Raw genomic sequence first — 24,437 nt, 5'->3', positions numbered from 1 at the left:
AGTGACTTTTTCACGCTTTACTTCTTGAATTTTGCGTGACTTAAATTGCCGTTACTGAGAAATTAAATCTGTCGCTGAAACAAAATCGATAAGATAAGCTGCTGCAAGGCCCTGATAGCCGAGTGGATAATGCTGCAACCTATTGCGCGCAAGTCGGGGGGGGGGGGGGGTTGAGTTCCTACTTGGCTGGAATTTTACGCCTTCAAAAGTTTTTGGACCCTTCTACATTAAATTGCACCTCCTGTCATTCGGGAACAATTTTTCCGACGTTAGCCGGTTTATGTTCAGGAACTGATGGTAGTATTTAAGGAAGAAATGTCATATTGAGAAGTTTTCTTCCCGTAGCAATCCTTCCCCTATTCAAGCTGCAGATCCCCCTACCCAAACCCCTACCTCTCCCAACCTTCGAGTCGTTAACGTTATTCTACTGGCTTTGTTTTGGTAACAACTTCCTCCGTGACTTTGAGTTTTCAAAATGGCGTGAACATGTAAAGCCCAGTAAGCATCAGTTTATCTAAAGCCCCTTAACAATCGTTAGTTGCCTTTCGAGTGCTTAGTTTGCTGAAACTGCTAAGAGCGCTCTAGTTTGAGGTGAAAAACTTATTTTTGAGCCTAAAAGTTCTCCAGCCATTTTTCTCCTATCTGCGAGTTTTAGTTCCATGGTTCTTATATTAACAACATTCGCAGATCATAAAGGTCTCTAGCAGGCCATAAGTTATTTCGCTGTCTGATTTTTGAGGTTTGTGTAGTGGTAATGAAAACTTCTTATAATTTTTGAGGTTTTTCGCACTTAGGGACCACAAAAGGTTTTACGGCTTGAAGATGGCCTATTAGGTAATATCCTTTTACAAGAAAAGTATTGACAATAATAGTGGCATAAATATTAGCAATTTGTTTCAATAATTTTTGCGTTTTGAAATTTCCCTAAAAAATTTTCTAGCTTTCATTTTTCGATCTTTTAAAGCGCAAGAAACCTTTTTTGGGTCGGAAGACAGGTAACTGGATGGGTTCCAGCGACAATACAATTTGTGAAGATATTAATATCATGAAGTTCAGTGACTTCTGAATAATTTCGCATTTTAATCAGTTTGATTATGTTTAATTTTTTTGAAATTCTCTCTAGTTTTTTCGGGACTTTTGATCTTTAAGTGCCACTAATTGTTTTTCAGTTTGTCACGGCTTAATGGGTGTATACTACTGGAAGAAGTTTGATTTTGAGGACATAAGTGTTGAGAATTATCGCAACTACTAAATACTTTTGTCCAATTTCTCTAATTATTGTCGTTATTGCTTCTGTATGTTGCTAGCCAACAATTTAGTTGTTCTGTATAATTTAGCAAAAGAAATCTTAGGTTTGTGGCATTTTTTCCCTCAGCTGAAGTACTGCGTTTAGCCGTATTTTTTACATTGCAGTCTGGCTTTTTAAGATATTGAGCCAAAAAGCTGTAGGGAATCCTTTTTTTTTCTAATTGTTAGTTTTTCGTAGTTTCGCCTGGCTTTGCTTGCCTTCTAAATATCCAGAAAATTTTTTCCTATCTGCAAAATTTCTTGCCCTTTCTTACCATTTTTGTCAAAAAAAAGCTTGGAAATGAACACGCTGATCCTATATAAACTTTGAACGCTATTATTTGTTTTTATATAAATTTTGAAGCTATGCTTGTCGGTTTGGCTCGTTATATGTTCAAGTGGTTATCTGGTCAGGTAAAGTATTTGTTAGTTTTTCATTCAATTCTTTGGATTGTATTTCAGGACTTGTCCTGCTCCTTTTTAAGATCTGTTCTGCGGACTTTTGTGAATGAGGAGTCAATTTAGAGCGAGTTAAATTACGCTGGACTAGTGAGAGGAGTGATAAAGCAAGTATGCTTGAAACTCAAATCATTTTCAAATTAGCGTAAATGTGGACAGAGTAATTTGTGTTTGTGTCATATTTTGATGTTACTGGAAAAATGCTGGTTTTCAAGTCATTGGTTAATTCAGTTCGTTGGTTTTTAATTCAGGACTTTTTTGGTTGGGTGGCTTTTGGTTTTGTTCGAAGATCCGTTGCTTCGGAAGGATTTCTTCAGGGTATGTTTTTTACGTCGTTGAACAAAGATTGTTGAGCTTAACTTTTTCAACATTTCCGTGAAATTTTGTCTCTGGGCTAATTCCACTCTCTTCGAAAGGATACCCCAGATAGCCCAATTTTAGTTGCCTGTTACTTGAACTTTGTTTTTGTCTAGTTACCATCTCTAATGCCATTGATACTAGCCCCTTTGTCATTTCATTAAGAAATAGGAGTTTCAATATTTTTGTTCATTTGTTCAGGCCCTTGTGAAAGTCGACCAACATTTCTGCCATCTTTCGGAAGACTCAATAAGACTGTCGGAAGAGTCAATAAATATCTCAAAAACCAACTTTTGTGGTCAAAAAGCAAGATGTTTTGTAACAAGATTTTCCGGTGCAAAGGGTCACCGTGCTTGTCTAAGAGAATATTAGCGATTGATTGTAACCAACTGGTGCCCTAAGAATTGCAATTTTTGTTCCGACCCCTCTTGAGGGGGGGAGGAACTATATACTCAACTGGGTTTTTTTGTTCAGTCAATTTTGACCTATTGATTTATTCATCGTAGAGAGTTGTGAATGGTATCATTAAAAAGCCCGTCCAGCGTAGAATATGGAATTAAAAAGATTTTTTCGAATTTCGTTTTTTTTACAGAGAGTTATCGAGGTTTCGATTTTTGTGAATAGTAGATGGAAATCCGTTGTTTTTATTCACATTTTCCGGATTTTTTAACAAATTTTCGTGAAATTAGCTAAAATTTTTTAATATTTATAACGACACTGTTGTTGAGCCTCCTTGTCTTTCTTTCAATTCAATGGGTTTTTTAAAAAAAATTTCATAGATTTCCGTAAACAATTCTGATGACGGGAAGACAGTTCTTTGAGTAGACACAAACTGATTTAAGAGAAAAATCCTGAAGACGGCAAGACAGTTTTCTGAGTAAACACAGACTGGATTAAGAGAAAAATTGGAGCAAATTTTTGATTTGTGTTTCTATTTGACGTTCTTCTTGTATTCGTAAGAATTATTCTGAATAGTTACAGGTCTCAAGGGCTTCCTTTGGACGAAGAAACGGAACTATTTAGTTTTTTTTGTAAATAATGGCTTTCATGACTTTAAAATTAATATTTTGAAAAATACAAAATTATTATTTAATTTTGCTGTTTTGTCTATTTTCCGATTCTCATTAACGAGAGTTTGCATATAAGATTATTGGCGTTTGAAGAATGCTTAATTAAACATATATTGTGGGACAAAATCTGACTTGACGGCTTCGACAGCATTTTCTCGCAAGTTTTAATTGAATTTTTTATTGTTGTCTCTATTTGTTGTTCTTTTTGTAACCGCATGAAAAAAATTGATTAATAGCAGGTCTTAATGCCCTCCTTTAGAAATGTATGTGATCGTAAACATGTTGGATGTTTTCAATTGCTATCTAATGTTTTTCTTTACTTAGAAATTATTTGTTTTTAAAAATATAAGCCAATTTTTTATTGCTTTTTTCTTTTTTGTCTAATTGTTACCGAGCTTTATTATGGATTGGTCCCATTCTTTTTCTAGTGAATTCCAAGTTATGTTGTTTAGCTTCAGTTTTATCTAACGCTATTTTGACTTGTACATAAGTTTTTTTTTAAATTGGACACAATTTTTGGATGTAATTTATGTTTGCTGTTATTGTTTTGACCTGTTTTCCTAATAATGGCCGATCTCATCAATCTAATGCGGCATTTTTTTTACTCCACTGAGTTATTTGCGTTGCAGGCGATCTTTTTTATGCACATTTCTTTTTGAAAAATACTATTTCATTTGGTATACATTTGAGCCAAAAATGTGGATGAGCGGGGTCGGAACTTCATATGCGAACGCACATTACCGAGCCTCCTTGTCTTTCTTTCAATTCAATGGGTTTTTTAAAAAATTTCATTGATTTCCGTAAACAATTCTGATGACGGGAAGAGAGTTCTTTGAGTAGACACAAACTGGTTTAAGAGAAAAATCCTGAAGACGGCAAGACAGTTTTCTGAGTAAACACAGACCGGATTAAGAGAAAAATTGGAGCAGTAGAAGTCACCCATCGTTCCGGATTTTTGTGCCAAATCATTTTTAGGCCAATTTTTAATATCACCAAGCCAAACAGTGAAAGGTGGGGGAGGCTCTTTTATTTTAAAATTTGGTTGATAAATAGATTAAAAATAACAAATGCTTTAAAAGGGGTTTTCGCTATTTCGGTATAGGGGATATTGTCAAAGTGTCTGGACAATTTGCCTACCAAAGTCCGATAATTTACCTAAATCTTAGCCAAAATACTGCTTAAGGCTATCAGAATGTTCCAAAGCAATATAATACATGCCATTTTAATGCCATTTTTATGGCTTAGAGATTGTGAAAATGTCTAGTTGCTAGCTCCTTTTTACCGACAGAAAACGAATCGTTTCAAAAATATTTAGTCGAATTTCCTGAAAATAAAATATCACTGAATTATTTTAGCTACAATTTATAGCGAACACTTGAACTGCACGATAGTTTAAGTCAAGATTGCATTGTTTACGTATTTTTGCCCATATAATGAGATGTATAGCGCAATAATGTGCTGTACATTACAATTAACATGTACCATTGGTCTAAAATATCAGGTAATGATATCTTCAACCCTGGCGTTAGTTCTCATTTGCCCTATTGCATCATGATAGTATATTTTTGTTCAGAATGACGAGATAGAAGTGTGCCAATTAACATGGGATGTATTCTACCAGTTGTACCACAATCTCTGTCCACGCAACGACATCAAAGACCTGTATCAGTTACTGTGAGTGGGCAGCATTAATATTTTTATTTTCACACAAAATTTGGATGTATTCAAATTTAGTGCGAAAGCAGTCACAGTCACCAAAAATTATAGTTCATATAAACGTGCGCGTAAAGATTTACAGCCCAGCAAGCTGATTTCTTAATTTAACACATACAAATAAAATTCAGATTTTCTTTTAGATTGTTCGTCATAAATAGTTTTGGAGAGTGAAAGGGTACGGAAATGTGCAAAAATCTCTTGATCAGTAAAGATAGCCTATAGGAGCTGGAATTTACAAACTGATTTTTATCGTTCATGCGAGTGACGAGGAATTGTAATTTCAGTTTACGGGAACAAAACGCCTGTTCGCCTGTGGGTGGACTACAAGTGCCGAAATTGATAGATTTCTTCAACACTACTCAAAGAGACCCGAGGTTGAACGAAATCTTGTTCCCATTCTACACGGCTGATAAAGTGAAAGCTCTTATCCAGAAATATGAGCCACATGCAGAATTCAGGAATGCAGGTACAGTTGTTATTGCCGTCGAGAATTTATTGCCGTTCGACTCAAAGATGAAACCGAGATGTTTTAACTTGGAGTAGTCGATAATAAATTTATAGTAGTGGCTTAATCCCTCGTATTGCTATAACGACGGTTTCATAACGTATCGGGGAAGTATGATAACACCCGATTCATACTAGCGAAATCTCAAACAGTGACGAACTCTGCTTTCAGGATTGAGCTCGCGTCATTCTTGCTATGTGAAGAGTTGCATGCAAAAAATAGTGCAATATGTAGTCTAACCAACAAAAGAGTAGGCGGAATTCAGTTGTCTTATCACAAAAGCGTGTGACAGTAGAGTATGCAGTTTCCTGGTTTCATTTAGGTTGATCATATCATATTGTTTTTTACCGCCCTCTCGCAGTTATTCGGGAGAATTGGTAATATTCGTTTGTGCAAAGTTCCAACCAGTCATATGCCACACAATTTATCGAAATTTGAAAACGTAAAATCTGTTTCAACGATTTGTTTCAACATCTGGATGTTTCAACATCCAGATGGCAATAATTCATCTCAAACAACGTTGCATTTATAATAGTCCTTTCAATCTTTTTTTAATAGCCGCGAAGCGATAGCTGAGGTTCTCGTGGTTTTTTACAATTCAAAGAATTTGAATTGTACTGTGGAGCTGTCTTTTTTGTGAGATCTGTTTACAAATTTCATGATTTTTGAAGTCAAATTGAAGTGATGATTTTTGTCAAGCCGAATCAGAAAGTGCAGCGGGAGGTTTTGCGGTGTGAATTTTTCAATCTAAGTTTTCTCGCTAATGGTTTTTTGTTCACATGCGGCTTTTTCTCTTTGATTTTCACTGTTTTTTCGATTTTTTATAGAATTTTTTAAATGGTTTTCCCAATCCAGTCACAGTCCATTCTAGGTCTAGTTTTTTTTGTTTAGTCATTGAAAATTCTTTGAATTGTAGGTCAGATCTTGTGCTGCTATGTTTTTTATTTCGTCGTCTACATTTTTGGATACGCAGACATGACGTCAAATCTGCTTTTTGTTCATTTGTTAATGCAATTTAGATTGCGTGCGTGGCGTCATTTTTCGATCTTGTTGGAGCGAGTTTTTTATTCATTCTGGTGAGTAACTTTTTGGTCACACGTGACTTACCTCTCTCAAAATTGACTTCCTCACTCTGAAATCGACTTTCTTTTACTCTAATTCAGAGATAAGGTCAAGTGAGTGTGTCACTCTAATTGAAGTTTATTTGAGAGCAGCTAATGGAGGCAGCAATAACTTATACAGATTCCTAATCAAAACATAACATCTCAGCATTTAATAAAAGATACATTTTTTGGTCTTTTTCTTGTACTATCCTTTTGAGACTGCGGATCTGCAAAGCTATTGCGGCTATTTTATGTCATTCTGCCAGCTATGTTAGTTTTATGATTTTCATACTTTTTAGTTTATGTTTATTTGCTCTCAACTGAAATTTGTTGCAATTGTATTAGTCCGAATTTTCGTCGGACCCATTTGACCTTTCGTCCTTAAAAACGGTAGCGCCTAGCGGGCATTACGTTTCATTAGAGGCACTTAGCCGCTTTTAGTAGTCCTTCTAGTGCTTAGTGTGATGAACCTACTTTTAAGCCTGTAGTTTAAGGTTAAGAGGTCATTTTTTGGAGCTTTTGAGCCTAAAATGTTGCAATTTTTCCTGTTTTATTGTCATTTTGGGAGTTTTTTGTTAGACAGTCTAATATTGAGGCTGGTAAAGGTTGCTTAAGGTCTTTTGCAAGACAAAAGTACTTTTTATGACCAATTTAAGAGCTATGTGTTTTGGTAATCCAAGCAAATCAGGGAAGTTTATACTAGTCTTCACAATTTTTTTTCAAGCTTTTTGAAGTTTTTTGGTCATTTTTTGAGTTTTCTTTCAGCTCTCTGTGTCAAAGAAGCTCCTCTAGGATTTGATAATAGGTTATTGGTTAGTTTCTAGATGCAATGGAATTTTCAAGATTTAAATATCACAAATTGACGCAATTTCTTGACTTTCTCTGGCACCAGGGGCTCAGTGACCTCCTCCATCGTTTCATAATAAGCTGCTGCAAAGTTTCTAGAGTTGTTAGAACAGTTATCCATATTTTAATGACTCGTGTTTTAGCAGTTTTGGATAAATTTTTATTTTTCTCAAATTTTTGGAAAATTATTATGTTCCAACTAAGTTATGCAAGTCGTAAATAGGGGTACTGGACAGTCTCCTGGGACAAAGAAATGCTTCTGACAATATTAATATCACGAATTTTAGCAAGATTTTGTTAAAACTTGATTTCGTTTTTAATACTTTAAAAATTAAAATTTGACAGAACTCCAGAGACAAAAAATGGTTAAAAGCATATTTACTGCGAAATCTGGAAACATATCTTTTAAATTTGCACTTCTGTTTTTTTCTATTTGATTTAATTGCTAATAAGACTAGAAAACTTGCAGAATGGAAAATTTTCCTAGTTCTCTATCTCTTTCTAATCCCCTTTTTTCAAGTTTTCAACTTGCAATTTGTTCGAAGTTTTTTAAAAAGTTTTTGTCTAGCCTCAAGAGCAAAAGAACCTCCTGTAGGGTTTTATAATAGGTTACTTCATTGTTTCTAGATGTAATGGAATGTTTTCAAGATTTAAATATCACGAATTTGAGCAGTTTTTTAAAAAGTCAATTCAATTGTTTCAAATTTTTGATTTTTAATTTTTTTTTATTTTCCCGGGCACCAGGGGTCCAGGGACCTCCTCCAAGGTTTGATAATAAGCTGGTGCTTAGTTTCTAGAGTTGTTAGAATGGTTATCAATATTTTAATGACTCGAGTTTTAGCAGTTTCGGATAAAATTTTATTTTTCTCAAATTTTTGGAAATTTATTATGTTCCAACTAAGCTATGCAAGTCGTAAATAGGGGTATTGGACAGTCTCCTGGGACAAAGAGATGCTTCTGACGATATTAATATCACGAATTTTAGCAAGATTGCGTTAAAACATGCAATCGTTTTTAATATTTTAAAAATTAAAATTTTTTAAGTATTGTCCTTTTCTGTTTAGAACGATCATTACTGGCCAACGAAATTTTTCAGTCTTGCAGATGGGTTACATGACAGAACTCCAGAGACAAAAAACGGTTAAAAGCATATTTACTGCGAAATCTGGAAACATATCTTTTAAATTTGCACTTCTGTTTTTTTCTATTTGATTTAATTACTAATAAGACTAGAAAACTTGCAGAATGGAAAATTTTCCTAGTTCTCTATCTCTTTTTAATCCCCTTTTTTCAAGTTTTCAACTTGCAATTTTTTGGAAGTTTTTTAAAAAGTTTTGGTCTAGCCTCAAGAGCAAAATAACCTCCTGTAGGGTTTTATAATAGGTTACTTCCTTGTTTCTAGATGTAATGGAATGTTTTCAAGATTTAAATATCACGAATTTGAGCAGTTTTTTTAAAAAATCAATTGCAATTGTTTCAAATTTTTGATTTTCATTTTTTTTTATTTTCTCTGGCACCAGGGGCCCAGGGACCTCCTCCAAGGTTTGATAATAAGCTGCTGCTTAGTTTCTAGAGTTGTTAGAATGGTTATCAATATTTTAATGACTCGAGTTTTAGCAGTTTCGGATAAAATTTTATTCTCAAATTTTTGGAAATTTATTATGTTCCAACTAAGCTATGCAAGTCGTAAATAGGGGTACTGGACAGTCTCCTGGGACAAAGAGATGCTTCTGACGATATTAATATCACGAATTTTAGCAAGATTGCGTTAAAACTTGCAATCGTTTTTAATATTTTAAAAATTGAAATTTTTGAGGTATTGTCTTTTTCTGTTTAGAACGATCATTACTGGCCAACGAAATTTTTCAGTCTTGCAGATGGGTTACATGACAGAACTCCAGAGACAAAAACGGTTAAAAGCATATTAACTGCGAAATCTGGAAACATATCTTTTAAATTTGCACTTCTGTTTTTTTCTATTTGATTTAATTACTAATAAGACTAGAAAACTTGCAGAATGGAAAATTTTCCTAGTTCTCTCTATCTCTTTCTAATCCCCTTTTTTCAAGTTTTCAACTTGCAATTTTTTGGAAGTTTTTTAAAAAGTTTTGGTCTAGCCTCAAGAGCAAAAGAACCTCCTGTAGGGTTTTATAATAGGTTACTTCATTGTTTCTAGATGTAATGGAATGTTTTCAAGATTTAAGTATCACGAATTTGAGCAGTTTTTTTAAAAAATCAATTGCAATTGTTTCAAGTTTTTGATTTTCATTTTTTATTATTTTCTCTGGCACCAGGGGCCCAGGGACCTCCTCCAAGGTTTGATAATAAGCTGCTGCTTAGTTTCTAGAGTTGTTAGAATGGTTATCAATATTTTAATGACTCGAGTTTTAGCAGTTTCGGATAAAATTTTATTCTCAAATTTTTGGAAATTTATTATGTTCCAACTAAGCTATGCAAGTCGTAAATAGGGGTACTGGACAGTCTCCTGGGACAAAGAGATGCTTCTGACGATATTAATATCACGAATTTTAGCAAGATTGCGTTAAAACTTGCAATCGTTTTTAATATTTTAAAAATTGAAATTTTTGAGGTATTGTCCTTTTCTGTTTAGAACGATCATTACTGGCCAACGAAGTTTTTCAGTCTTGCAGATGGGTTACATGACAGAACTCCAGAGACAAAAAACGGTTAAAAGCATATTAACTGCGAAATCTGGAAACATATCTTTTAAATTTGCACTTCTGTTTTTTTCTATTTGATTTAATTACTAATAAGACTAGAAAACTTGCAGAATGGAAAATTTTCCTAGTTCTCTCTATCTCTTTCTAATCCCCTTTTTTCAAGTTTTCAACTTGCAATTTTTTGGAAGTTTTTTAAAAAGTTTTGGTCTAGACTCAAGAGCAAAAGAACCTCCTGTAGGGTTTTATAATAGGTTACTTCATTGTTTCTAGATGTAATGGAATGTTTTCAAGATTTAAGTATCACGAATTTGAGCAGTTTTTTTTAAAAATCAATTGCAATTGTTTCAAGTTTTTGATTTTCATTTTTTATTATTTTCTCTGGCACCAGGGGCCCAGGGACCTCCTCCAAGGTTTGATAATAAGCTGCTGCTTAGTTTCTAGAGTTGTTAGAATGGTTATCAATATTTTAATGACTCGAGTTTTAGCAGTTTCGGATAAAATTTTATTCTCAAATTTTTGGAAATTTATTATGTTCCAACTAAGCTATGCAAGTCGTAAATAGGGGTACTGGACAGTCTCCTGGGACAAAGAGATGCTTCTGACGATATTAATATCACGAATTTTAGCAAGATTGCGTTAAAACTTGCAATCGTTTTTAATATTTTAAAAATTGAAATTTTTGAGGTATTGTCCTTTTCTGTTTAGAACGATCATTACTGGCCAACGAAATTTTTCAGTCTTGCAGATGGGTTACATGACAGAACTCCAGAGACAAAAAACGGTTAAAAGCATATTAACTGCGAAATCTGGAAACATATCTTTTAAATTTGCACTTCTGTTTTTTTCTATTTGATTTAATTACTAATAAGACTAGAAAACTTGCAGAATGGAAAATTTTCCTAGTTCTCTCTATCTCTTTCTAATCCCCTTTTTTCAAGTTTTCAACTTGCAATTTTTTGGAAGTTTTTTAAAAAATTTTGGTCTAGCGTCAAGAGCAAAAGAACCTCCTGTAGGGTTTTATAATAGGTTACTTCATTGTTTCTAGATGTAATGGAATGTTTTCAAGATTTAAGTATCACGAATTTGAGCAGTTTTTTTTAAAAAATCAATTGCAATTGTTTCAAATTTTTGATTTTCATTTTTTTTTTATTTTCTCTGGCACCAGGGGCCCAGGGACCTCCTCCAAGGTTTGATAATAAGCTGCTGCTTAGTTTCTAAAGTTGTTAGAATGGTTATCAATATTTTAATGACTCGAGTTTTAGCAGTTTCGGATAAAATTTTATTCTCAAATTTTTGGAAATTTATTATGTTCCAACTAAGCTATGCAAGTCGTAAATAAGGGTACTGGACAGTCTCCTGGGACAAAGAGATGCTTCTGACGATATTAATATCACAAATTTTAGCAAGATTGCGTTAAAACTTGCAATCGTTTTTAATATTTTAAAAATTGAAATTTTTTAAGTATTGTCCTTGTCTGTTTAGAACGATCATTACTGGCCAACGAAATTTTTCAGTCTTCCAGATGGGTTACATGACAGAACTCCAGAGACAAAAAATGGTTAAAAGCATATTTACTGCGAAATCTGCAAACATATCTTTTAAATTTGCACTTCTGTTTTTTTCTATTTGATTTAATTGCTAATAAGACTAGAAAACCTGCAGAATGGAAAATTTTCCTAGTTCTCTATCTCTTTCTAATCCCCTTTTTTCAAGTTTTCAACTTGCAATTTTTTGGAAGTTTTTTAAAAAGTTTTGGTCTAGCCTCAAGAGCAAAAGAACCTCCTGTAGGGTTTTATAATAGGTTACTTCATTGTTTCTAGATGTAATGGAATGTTTTCAAGATTTAAATATCACGAATTTGAGCAGTTTTTTTAAAAAAAATCAATTGCAATTGTTTCAAGTTTTTGATTTTCATTTTTTATTATTTTCTCTGGCACCAGGGGCCCAGGGACCTCCTCCAAGGTTTGATAATAAGCTGCTGCTTAGTTTCTAGAGTTGTTAGAATGGTTATCAATATTTTAATGACTCGAGTTTTAGCAGTTTCGGATAAAATTTTATTTTTCTCAAATTTTTGGAAAGTTATTATGTTCCAACTAAGCTATGCAAGTCGTAAATAGAGGTACTGGACAGTCTCCTGGGACAAAGAGATGCTTCTGACGATATTAATATCACGAATTTTAGCAAGATTGCGTTAAAACTTGCAATCGTTTTTAATATTTTAAAAATTAAAATTTTTTAAGTATTGTCCTTTTCTGTTTAGAACGATCATTACTGGCCAACGAAATTTTTCAGTCTTGCAGATGGGTTACATGACAGAACTCCAGAGACAAAAAACGGTTAAAAGCATATTTACTGCGAAATCTGGAAACATATCTTTTAAATTTGCAGTTCTGTTTTTTTCTATTTGATTTAATTACTAATAAGACTAGAAAACTTGCAGAATGGAAAATTTTCCTAGTTCTCTCTATCTCTTTCTAATCCCCTTTTTTCAAGTTTTCAACTTGCAATTTTTTGGAAGTTTTTTAAAAAGTTTTGGTCTAGCCTCAAGAGCAAAATAACCTCCTGTAGGGTTTTATAATAGGTTACTTCCTTGTTTCTAGATGTAATGGAATGTTTTCAAGATTTAAATATCACGAATTTGAGCAGTTTTTTAAAAAATCAATTGCAATTGTTTCAAATTTTTGATTTTCATTTTTATTTTCTCTGGCACCAGGGGCCCAGGGACCTCCTCCAAGGTTTGATAATAAGCTGCTGCTTAGTTTCTAGAGTTGTTAGAATGGTTATCAATATTTTAATGACTCGAGTTTTAGCAGTTTCGGATAAAATTTTATTTTTCTCAAATTTTTGGAAATTTATTATGTTCCAACTAAGCTATGCAAGTCGTAAATAGGGGTATTGGACAGTCTCCTGGGACAAAGAGATGCTTCTGACGATATTAATATCACGAATTTTAGCAAGATTGCGTTAAAACTTGCAATCGTTTTTAATATTTTAAAAATTGAAATTTTTTAAGTATTGTCCTTTTCTGTTTAGAACGATCATTACTGGCCAACGAAATTTTTCAGTCTTGCAGATGGGTTACATGACAGAACTCCAGAGACAAAAAGCGGTTAAAAGCATATTTACTGCGAAATCTGGAAACATATCTTTTAAATTTGCAGTTCTGTTTTTTTCTATTTGATTTAATTACTAATAAGACTAGAAAACTTGCAGAATGGAAAATTTTCCTAGTTCTCTCTATCTCTTTCTAATCCCCTTTTTTCAAGTTTTCAACTTGCAATTTTTTGGAAGTTTTTTAAAAAGTTTTGGTCTAGCCTCAAGAGCAAAATAACCTCCTGTAGGGTTTTATAATAGGTTACTTCCTTGTTTCTAGATGTAATGGAATGTTTTCAAGATTTAAATATCACGAATTTGAGCAGTTTTTTAAAAAATCAATTGCAATTGTTTCAAATTTTTGATTTTCATTTTTATTTTCTCTGGCACCAGGGGCCCAGGGACCTCCTCCAAGGTTTGATAATAAGCTGCTGCTTAGTTTCTAGAGTTGTTAGAATGGTTATCAATATTTTAATGACTCGAGTTTTAGCAGTTTCGGATAAAATTTTATTTTTCTCAAATTTTTGGAAATTTATTATGTTCCAACTAAGCTATGCAAGTCGTAAATAGGGGTATTGGACAGTCTCCTGGGACAAAGAGATGCTTCTGACGATATTAATATCACGAATTTTAGCAAGATTGCGTTAAAACTTGCAATCGTTTTTAATATTTTAAAAATTAAAATTTTTTAAGTATTGTCCTTTTCTGTTTAGAACGATCATTACTGGCCAACGAAATTTTTCAGTCTTGCAGATGGGTTACATGACAGAACTCCAGAGACAAAAAGCGGTTAAAAGCATATTTACTGCGAAATCTGGAAACATATCTTTTAAATTTGCAGTTCTGTTTTTTTCTATTTGATTTAATTACTAATAAGACTAGAAAACTTGCAGAATGGAAAATTTTCCTAGTTCTCTCTATCTCTTTCTAATCCCCTTTTTTCAAGTTTTCAACTTGCAATTTTTTGGAAGTTTTTTAAAAAGTTTTGGTCTAGCCTCAAGAGCAAAATAACCTCCTGTAGGGTTTTATAATAGGTTACTTCCTTGTTTCTAGATGTAATGGAATGTTTTCAAGATTTAAATATCACGAATTTGAGCAGTTTTTTAAAAAATCAATTGCAATTGTTTCAAATTTTTGATTTTCATTTTTATTTTCTCTGGCACCAGGGGCCCAGGGACCTCCTCCAAGGTTTGATAATAAGCTGCTGCTTAGTTTCTAGAGTTGTTAGAATGGTTATCAATATTTTAATGACTCGAGTTTTAGCAGTTTCGGATAAAATTTTATTTTTCTCAAATTTTTGGAAATTTATTATGTTCCAACTAAGCTATGCAAGTCGTAAATAGGGGTATTGGACAGTCTCCTGGGACAAAGAGATGCTTCTGACGATATTAATATCACGAATTTTAGCAAGATTGCGTTAAAACTTGCAATCGTTTTTAATATTTTAAAAATTGAAATTTTTTAAGTATTGTCCTTTTCTGTTTAGAACGATCATTACTGGCCAACGAAATTTTTCAGTCTTGCAGATGGGTTACATGACAGAACTCCAGAGACAAAAAGCGGTTAAAAGCATATTTACTGCGAAATCTGGAAACATATCTTTTAAATTTGCACTTCTGTTTTTTTCTATTTGATTTAATTACTAATAAGACTAGAAAACTTGCAGAATGGAAAATTTTCCGAGTTCTCTCTATCTCTTTCTAATCACCTTTTTTCAAGTTTTCAACTTGCAATTTTTTGGAAGTTTTTTAAAAAGTTTTGGTCTAGCCTCAAGAGCAAAAGAACCTCCTGTAGGGTTTTATAATAGGTTACTTCCTTGTTTCTAGATGTAATGGAATGTTTTCAAGATTTAAATATCACGAATTTGAGCAGTTTTTTTTAAAAAATCAATTGCAATTGTTTCAAATTTTTGATTTTCATTTTTTTTAATTTTCTCTGGCACCAGGGGCCCAGGGACCTCCTCCAAGGTTTGATAATAAGCTGCTGCTTAGTTTCTAGAGTTGTTAGAATGGTTATCAATATTTTAATGACTCGAGTTTTAGCAGTTTCGGATAAAATTTTATTTTTCTCAAATTTTTGGAAAGTTATTATGTTCCAACTAAGCTATGCAAGTCGTAAATAGAGGTACTGGACAGTCTCCTGGGACAAAGAGATGCTTCTGACGATATTAATATCACGAATTTTAGCAAGATTGCGTTAAAACTTGCAATCGTTTTTAATATTTTAAAAATTAAAATTTTTTAAGTATTGTCCTTTTCTGTTTAGAACGATCATTACTGGCCAACGAAATTTTTCAGTCTTGCAGATGGGTTACATGACAGAACTCCAGAGACAAAAAACGGTTAAAAGCATATTTACTGCGAAATCTGGAAACATATCTTTTAAATTTGCACTTCTGTTTTTTTCTATTTGATTTAATTACTAATAAGACTAGAAAACTTGCAGAATGGAAAATTTTCCTAGTTCTCTATCTCTTTCTAATCCCCTTTTTTCAAGTTTTCAACTTGCAATTTGTTCGAAGTTTTTTAAAAAGTTTTTGTCTAGCCTCAAGAGCAAAAGAACCTCCTGTAGGGTTTTTGTAATAGGTTACTTCATTGTTTCTAGATGTAATGGAATGTTTTCAAGATTTAAATATCACGAATTTGAGCAGTTTTTTTAAAAAATCAATTGCAATTGTTTCAAATTTTTGATTTTTAATTTTTTTTTTGATTTTCTCTGGCACCAGGGGACAGGGACCTCCTCCAAGGTTTGGTATTAAGCTGCTGCATTGTTTCTAGAGTTATTGTAATGGTTATCAATGTTTTAATCACTCAGTTTTGGCTGTTTAGTATAAAATTTAGTTTCAAGTTTTTTGAAATCTATTATGTTTCACCTTTATAGATCTTTAGGAGCTAGTGAAGGTACATAGGGCTCGAAATATGGATACTGGATAGTCTAGTGAGACAATGAAATGGTTCTGAAGATATTAGTTTTGCGAATTTAAGCATTTTAAAAAAAATTCAATTCTTATGTTTTTGAATTCATATTTGGCAACAGGCACAAGGACCTCCTCCAAGGTTTGATAATAAGCTGCTGCTTAGTTTTTAGAACTGTTAGAACGTTTATCAATCTTTAAATGACTCGAGATTTATCAGTTTTGGATAAGATTTTAAGTTTTTGGAAATTTGTTATGTTCCAACTAAGCTATTCAAGGCATGAAATAGGGATACTTGATAGTCTCCTGGGACAAAGAAATGTTTCTGACGATATTAATATCACGAATTTTAGCAAGATTTTGTTAAAGTTTGCAACCGTTTTTAATTTTTTAAAATTAAACATTTTTAAATTTTTTTGTCCTTTTCTGTTTGTAACGATCATTACTGGCCAACCAAATTTTTCACTATTGCGGATGGGTTACATGACAGAACTCCGGAGACGAAAAATGGTTAAAAACATTTTTGTACTGCGAAATTCGGAAGTTTATCTTCTAAATTTTGCACTTCTGTTTTCTTTCTACTTGATTTAATTACTAACAAGTCTAGAAAACTAACAGCTGCAGAGTGGAATCTTATGATGGAAAAGTTCTCGCTATCTCTCTTTCCACCTCCTTTTTTCAAGTTTTCCGTTTGCATTTTTTTTAAAAAGGAGTTATAGAGTTATTGATTTTGTTATAAAAAGGAGTTATTGATAGCTGCCGTCAGGTTCTCAACGGCTATTATTTAGGCGCTCTCCTTTTTTTTTTAATTCGCTTTACCTTTTGATCACTTTTTTGTTTTACATAAGTCACGATTTTCACGTTAGACTTCCGACTTACTTCAATCAATGTTTCAACTGAATGGATTTTAAATTCTTTCACGCATTCAATTACGCATTGTGGTGAAAACTGTCAAAATCAAAAGTTCAAATTCAAAAGAATCTGGATAAACCGTTGAAGACCGGTCAATAAGCCATTGAGAATTAGGTTATCAAAGTTCATTAGAGTGTTTGCTACTTGACATTGTTATTCAGCTTATTAGCTTTCAGTTTAGAAGCTGAGTTAAGTATAGTTTTAGAATCCAACTGAAACTGCACGCCAAGTTAGAACACTTTGACTCTGAAAAAAAAATCGATTTACGCCTTCTTTTCTGTTTCAATCCCGATGTGCATCAAACGTGTTAATGGTGGCTATTTTCCGGCATTCTGCCGGCTACATCTTAATAGAATTATGTACCTTTTTCATGTTTCTTTTTTGCCCATATCTTTTGATTTTAAGCATTTTGCAATTGCTTTTCTTCACTATTTCGAGTAGTCAACTACTAATGGTAGTTTTACTGAAATTAATTATACGTATTTGGAATGGCTTTGGAATAAGTTTTGTGACTTCCCGTTTTTAATTTTTAGTTTGCTCCGAAAGGAATTAGATTGTTCACTGATTAAGCGGAAAGATATTTTTGGAAAATATTAATTGGGAATTACCGCGCTAATTTTAAAGGGTTTTTTTGTTATTTTTTCCTTTGTTCCTTTCCTCTGCTTTCACTGAATGCTATTTTCTTGGTTCTGTTTTTTTAGTCAATTGGACTTGTGGAGAAACTGGGTAAGATAGTTTACCAGTCTTTTTTGCAAACCATTCTTCTTAATTCATCTGAACTTACCATTTCAGTATTTTCAAAACAGGTTTCAGGGAATCCTTGTTTCGTCCGAATAGATCACTCGGACTAACCTCCTCTACTTTAACGCAAAACGCAATACATCAGCTTTTGAGGTCTAGAGAGCTTATAGATCGTTAGGCTGAAAAACCTAATACAAATTGTTCATATTTTTTTGGAAATTAAAAGAAATTGCTCGTTTATGAAATTGCTCTTCCACTTAATTTTTTCCAGTCTTTGAGCATTTCTCTAAACTGAACAGACAAATAGTTTATTGATTATGAAATTCCTTGTATAGGAAACGAAGATCTTGTGAAAGTTAAAAAAAAATTTTCGAAAATCTCTGAGTGAAAAGGCCGAAATGTAAAATTTACCGAGAACCAATGTTCTTTAATGCTACCAGATAAGAGTATACAACGACAGTTTTAATTTAAGGTTTTAAATAGCGAACGGACTCATTACGCTCATGAAACATCAAAAATGTCATTTTTTTTTAAAAAAAATAGTATAGATGTTAGTGTCATTTTTTTAAATTACCGATGCAATTGCCTCGAGAAGACCACACCTATTTTTCCAGCCTACCAATAAACAAGACCTTGACAAGAAACATAACTTAAATGAACGGTGATGAACCATGAGTAATGTGTGTGAGTGTGTGTGTGCTTGTGTTCGTGTGTGCCCTTGTGTGGGGCGTATGTATGGTAGTGCATATGGGTGTAATATGTGTGCTTTGCGCGTATAGGAGAAGAGAGGAGAGGGAGAACGAGTGAGTTAGTCTGAGAGAGTTAATTCCTTCAAATGTTTGACAGAAATAGAGCCAGAGAGGAAAAACTCTAAATCATATAAAATAGAATAATTTTTAAGACCTTGATCACTTATTTAAAACTTTTTCAAATACTTTTTTATGTTAAAAATTGTGGCTTTATATATTTCTCTGTGTGTGCGTGTGTGTATGCGTGTGTTTGTGTGGGGGTGTGCGTTTGTGTGTGCGCGTGTGTGTGTGTGTTTGGGTAAATGTGTGTGCGTGCGTGTTTGGCTGTGGGTGTGTGTGTGTGCGTGTTCGTATGTTTGTGTGTGCGTGTTTGTGCAAGTGTTAGTGCGTGTGTATGTTCGTTTGTGTGTGTGTGTGTTTGTGTGTGCGTGTGTGAAGCTTAAAAAAATTTCTTTTCAAAGTTAAGTCCCGATATTACAATTACCGATGCAAATTACTCGACAACTCTACAAATAGTTGTTTAAGGAAAAATAAAGAATAAGTAAATGAACGGTGACGAACCTTGAGTAAATATCCGTTGCCAAAAAGAAATTTTTTAAAGAAAAATGTTCGATGTTGTGGTTTCTATTTGTGCGTTTGTTTTTTGGTGTGTGTTTGCGTGTGTATGTTGGGGAGGGGGTGTGTGTGTGTGTGTTTGCGCGCTCGTCAGTGTGTGTGCGCGTGTCTGTGTTTGTGCGTGTGTGTGTGTGTGGGGGGGAGAGAAACGAAGATCTTGTGAAAGTTAAAAAAAATTTTATTTCTTCGAAAATCTTTGAGTGAAAAAGCCGAAATGTAAAATTTACCGAGAACCAATGTTCTTTAATGCTACCAGATAAGAGTATACAACGACAGCTTTAATTTAAGGTTTTAAATAGCGAATGGACTTATTACGCTATTACGCTCATGAAACATCAAAAATGTCATTTTTTTAAAAAAAAAAATAATATAGATTTTAGTGTCATTTTTACAATTACCGATGCAATTGCCTCGAGAAGACCACACCTATTTTTCCAGCCTACCAATAAACAAGACCTTGACAAGAAACATAACTTAAATGAACGGTGATGAACCATGAGTAATGTGTGTGAGTGTGTGTGTGTGTGTGTGTGTGTGTTCGTGTGTGCCCTTGTGTGGGGCGTATGTATGGTATTGCATATGGGTGTAATATGTGTGCTTTGCGCGTATAGGAGAAGAGAGGTGAGGGAGAACGAGTGAGTTAGTCTGAGAGAGTTAATTCCTTCAAATGTTTGACAGAAATAGAGCCAGAGAGGAAAAACTCTAAATCATATAAAATAGAATAATTTTTAAGACCTTGATCACTTATTTAAAACTTTTTCAAATACTTTTTTATGTTAAAAATTGTGGCTTTATATATTTCTCTGTGTGTGTGTATGCGTGTGTTTGTGTGGGGGTGTGCATTTGTGTGTGCGTGTGTGTGTGTGTGTGTGTGTTTGGGTAAATGTGTGTGCGTGCGTGTTTGGGTGTGGGTGTGTGTGTGTGCGTGTGCGTATGTTTGTTTGTGCGTGTTTGTGCAAGTGTTAGTGCGTGTGTATGTTCGTTTGTGTGTGTGTGTGTTTGTGTGTGCGTGTGTGAAGCTTAAAAAAATTTCTTTTCAAAGTTAAGTCCCGATATTACAATTACCGATGCAAATTACTCGACAACTCCACAAATAGTTGTTTAAGGAAAAATAAAGAATAAGTAAATGAACGGTGACGAACCTTGAGTAAATATCGGTTGCCAAAAAGAAATTTTTTTAAGAAAAATGTTCGATGTTGTGGTTTCTATTTGTGCGTTTGTTTTTTTTTGGTGTGTGTTTGCGTGTGTGTATGTTGGGGAGGGTGTGTGTGTGTGTTTGCGCGCTCGTGTGTGTGTGTGCGCGCGTGTCTGTGTTTGTGTGTGTGTGTGTGTGTGTGTGTGTTTTGTGTGTGTGTGGGGGGGGAACGAAGATCTTGTGAAAGTTTACAACGACAGCTTTAATTTAAGGTTTTATATAGCGAATGGGGACTCATTACGCTCATCAAACATCAAAAATGGCAATTTTGAAAAAGAAAATAGAAAAAAAATATAGATTTTAGTGTCATTTTTACCATTACCGATGCAATTGCCTCGAGAAGTCCACACCTATTTTTTCAGCCTACCAAAAAACAAGACATTGACAACAAACATAACTTAACCGAACGGTGATGAACCATGAGTAATCATCAGTAGCCGGAAAAAAGTTGAAGTTTTTTTCGCTGTCGGGGTTTGCGCGCGCGTGTGTGTGTGTGTGTGTGTGTGTGTGTGTGTGTGTGTGTGTGTGTGCGTGCGTGCGCGTGTGTGTGTGTGTGTTTGTGTGTGCCATTGTGTGGGGCGTATGTACGGTAGTGCATATGGGTGTAATATGTGTGCTTTGCGCGTATAGGAGAGGAGAGGAGAGGGAGAACGAGTGAGTTAGTCTGAGATATTTAGTTCCTGTGTATGTTGAGGAGGGGGTGTTTGTGTCTGTGTTTGCGCGCTCGTGTGTGTGTGTGCGTGTCTGTGTTTGTGTGTGTGCGTGTGTGGGGGTGGGGGTGGAGGTGTGTGTGTTTCTGCATGTGTGCGCACGCGTGTGGGTGCGTATGTGTGTGCGAGTGTTAGTTTATGTGTGTGTGTGTGTGTGTGTGTGTGTGTGTGTGTGTGTTCGTTTGTGTGTTTGCGTGTGTGTGTGCGTGTTTGTGTGAAACTTAGAAAATTTCTTTTCAAAATTTAGTCCCAATATTACAATTACCGATACATTTCACTCGACAACTCCACAAATAGTTGTTTAAGAAAAATTAAAGAATACCTAAATGAACGGTGACGAACCTTGAGTAAATGTCGGTTACCAAAAAGAAATTTTTTAAAGAAAAATGTTTGCCTTTGCGGTTTCTTTTTGTGTGTTTGTTTTTATGTTGTGTGTGTGTTTGCGCGCTTGTGTGCGTGTGTCCGTGTTTGTGGGTGTATGCGTTTGTGTGTGTGTGTGTGTGGGGGGGGGGGGGTGAATGTGTGTGTGTGTGTGTGTGTGTGTGTGTGTGTGTGTGTGTGTATTCGTGTGGGTGTGTGTGTTTGTGGGTGCGTGTTTGGGCGAGGATGTGTGTGTCCACGCGCGCGCGCGTTTTGAACGTTTGTTTGTGTCTGTCTCTCTAATTGTTTTACACTTGTCTTTCTAGAATGTGCTTAATAGGTTTCGTTTTCGTCTGCAGAAAAAAGACGGCATGTTTTTTGGTTCAAACATTGCAAGTAATTTTCTTCAATGCTTATAAGTTGTTTCGGATACTCACAGCGGAATGACTTTCTCTGACAGAATTGAAAGGTTGTTTCTGCAACCTTGGGAGGTATGTTGTAACAAACTGCGCTACGCAGAGTGCAAAACCTGAAATCGCACCTAAAATTTTCTTCGGTAGAGGATTGCACATGTGACCAAAATGAAAGCGGCTATCAACATAAATCATTTTGTTGTCTTAGCAACGACACTTTGTTGTCCAAACGAAAAACATCCTGTATTAAATTAGGACTAATAGCCAAAGCCCTTAATATAGTCGATTTTTGGGGTTAATTACGCGTTTTGGAGTTTTTGAGACAAAAAGTGTCTGATGTTCAGATGAGCTGTCATCGGATGGTCTGATGTGCTACCTGATGAGTGACGAGAATGCACCCATCCACCATGACAAACTAGAGGTCTATCAGGACATGGACCAGCCACTCTCTCACTACTACATCAACTCATCTCACAACACATACCTCACAGGTACTCTACTCACGTCACTTCATTCACACTACTCATTGTAATAAGGGTATGTCTTCGAAGCAAACGAATTCTGAATTGAAACACTTGCCTGCAATTTTTATTGCCAAATTTTCCCATACAGAGTGCCAGATATTAAAACTGGCAAAGTTCGTATTTCGGTATAGGTTTAAATACGCTTTTTGACATCTGGCTATGCATGTAAAATTTTGACCAGCAGAGATCATATTAGGCATTTTGAAACTTGCAGTAAAGTTCGTATTTCAAGCGAGGTTAGGTGACCTCGCTAAAGTCACTTTTAAATTAGTACTTCCATCTCAGCTGCCACGGGGTTTGCGACGAATATTTTCTCAGTGGCTTTATCAGATTCATGAAGCCTATGCGTGTGCAAGTAGAGTTCATAAGGTGATATCTCTTCACTCACATTAGACATGATTCAGGTCGTCAGTTTGGCGGTCGCTCTTCAGTGGAGATGTACAGGCAAGTGCTGTTGGGCGGCTGCAGGTGCGTAGAACTGGACTGCTGGGATAACAAGCTGGCCAACGAGATTATTGTCACTCATGGAAAAGCCATGTGCTCAGACATCAACTTTAAGGTTACACCCCTTCTCTACTGTCAAATTTATTCTTCTGAATCAATTCAATTCAAATGGACAGGGAGTTCATAAATGTGAAGTACTCTATATGTACAAGAAATTTATGATAGAAAATAATAATGCTCCGTTTTCCGTTTGCAGAAAGAAAGTACGAAAGAGAAAAACTAATACAAAACGTGACTTAATAAATACTGTTTCCGACCGACTTTTAACAATTTTCTGATCACTTTGAGCAAACTGGTGGTTAGAATCAAATGAATTGAAGTAACAAATAACTAAGGTATTGAATTCATAAAGTTTATTATAGCTGCGAAACTGTAAGCTTGGGGGAGCTATATTGCGGTGCTTTTGGTTTTTTTACAATTCAAAGAATTTGAATTGTATTGGGGCGCTGTCCTATTTTTTTAGATCTGATCACACATTTTCATGATTTTTGAAGTCAAATTGGAGTAAGTCTATTCGCAAGTCTTATAGCCAGAAAGGTTGAATGTACTTGAAACAAAAATAATGAAATAATTATTAATAGACAAACTTTTCTATTTTTGAAGTTTCAAATGGAACGCAGATCAAGTTTGCTGCTTTCCTAAAATTTAAAACAGCTTGAGTAAGTGGTTGTCTTAACTGATATACAGATGACAATTTGGAAGTAGTTAATTTATCCATGATGCTTAGTGTCTGTCGTTTGAGAGGCCAGTTTTTTTTGAACAGAAAAACCGAAAAAAAAGAATTGAGGTCTTTAAGGACTTGTACCTCAAACGGCAATGAACCGTGTAAAAATATTCCTGTATCATTCTTCTGATTTCCTGGCAGCACTGATATTTCACTCTCGTATGGTCATAGTGGGAATAGTCTGATTCTGCTCTGCTAGAGACATCATCCTCATGATCATCTTCGGTTTCTTTATACAACTATCCTTGTGCCCTGATTGAAGATTGAATTTGTCTGTTCCAGGACGTGATCCAAGCGATTGCAGAAACAGCTTTTGTGACTACACCTTACCCACTCCTGCTCTCATTCGAAAATCATTGCAGGTTTGTCAATTCAAATTCATTAACAGAATGTGAAAAGTAATGTGACTTCACGCTAACTTCAATTCGGCTCATTTTTCACACTTGTTCCTTTTTGTGAACAATTTTTTGGCCACATCTGGATTACCTCGCTCTCAGAATGAATTTGCCTCACTCTAATTGAACCTTGCTTACTTTAATTGCATGAGTCAAAGTCATTAGGGATATATTACAGTACAAGGAAAGATCTCAAAAATTATTCGACAAAAATTCTATTATAGATAATATTGTTGTCAAAAGCAGAGTGGAGAGCAAGAGATAGAGATAGCTAGAGAGAGAGAGAGAGAGAGAGAGAGAGAGAGCGAGGTAGTCAAGTTCAAAAAAGTTAATGGCATTTTATAGGCACTGCTCTCAAACAAGTGGCATTTATATTAAAACTTGTGTTCTTTTTCATGCGATTTTTTGCTTGACTGATTTTTCATCTGACGCGTTTAACTTTTTGTCCGAAAAAATGAGATAAAAGAGGTAAAGCCCGGAGGTCATTAGGTAGCCGAGCAGCTCTTTTGGTGCCTTGCGCATTAATAGTCTCGTAAGTATGCGGTTTACACGCCCTAATGGTAG

General features: G+C 34.6%; 2 protein-coding genes across 7 annotated transcripts in view; one reads left to right on the top strand and one right to left on the bottom strand.

Moving 5' to 3' along the window:
- Positions 1-24,437, top strand: part of LOC142344540 (1-phosphatidylinositol 4,5-bisphosphate phosphodiesterase beta-4-like) — a 129,710-nt gene that overhangs the window by 25,625 nt on the left and 79,648 nt on the right. For all 6 annotated transcript variants that reach the window (XM_075396298.1, XM_075396297.1, XM_075396296.1 and 3 more), the window contains 5 exons: positions 4,747-4,847; positions 5,174-5,355; positions 22,071-22,217; positions 22,655-22,809; positions 23,761-23,840. In XM_075396298.1, the coding sequence (XP_075252413.1) occupies positions 4,747-4,847; positions 5,174-5,355; positions 22,071-22,217; positions 22,655-22,809; positions 23,761-23,840 (665 nt within the window). The remainder of the gene's footprint in view (positions 1-4,746; positions 4,848-5,173; positions 5,356-22,070; positions 22,218-22,654; positions 22,810-23,760; positions 23,841-24,437) is intronic.
- The window catches only part of LOC142344544 (uncharacterized), a 566,363-nt gene that overhangs the window by 516,868 nt on the left and 25,058 nt on the right, over positions 1-24,437 (bottom strand). The gene's annotated exons all lie outside the window — the stretch shown is intronic.

Source organism: Convolutriloba macropyga, chromosome 8, assembly GCF_964194025.1.
Source record: "Convolutriloba macropyga chromosome 8, txConMacr16.3, whole genome shotgun sequence".
In the NCBI taxonomy this organism is placed as follows: Eukaryota; Metazoa; Xenacoelomorpha; order Acoela; family Convolutidae; genus Convolutriloba; species Convolutriloba macropyga.
Note: the sequence above shows the minus strand (reverse complement) of the source record. Positions and strands in the feature narration are given on the sequence as shown.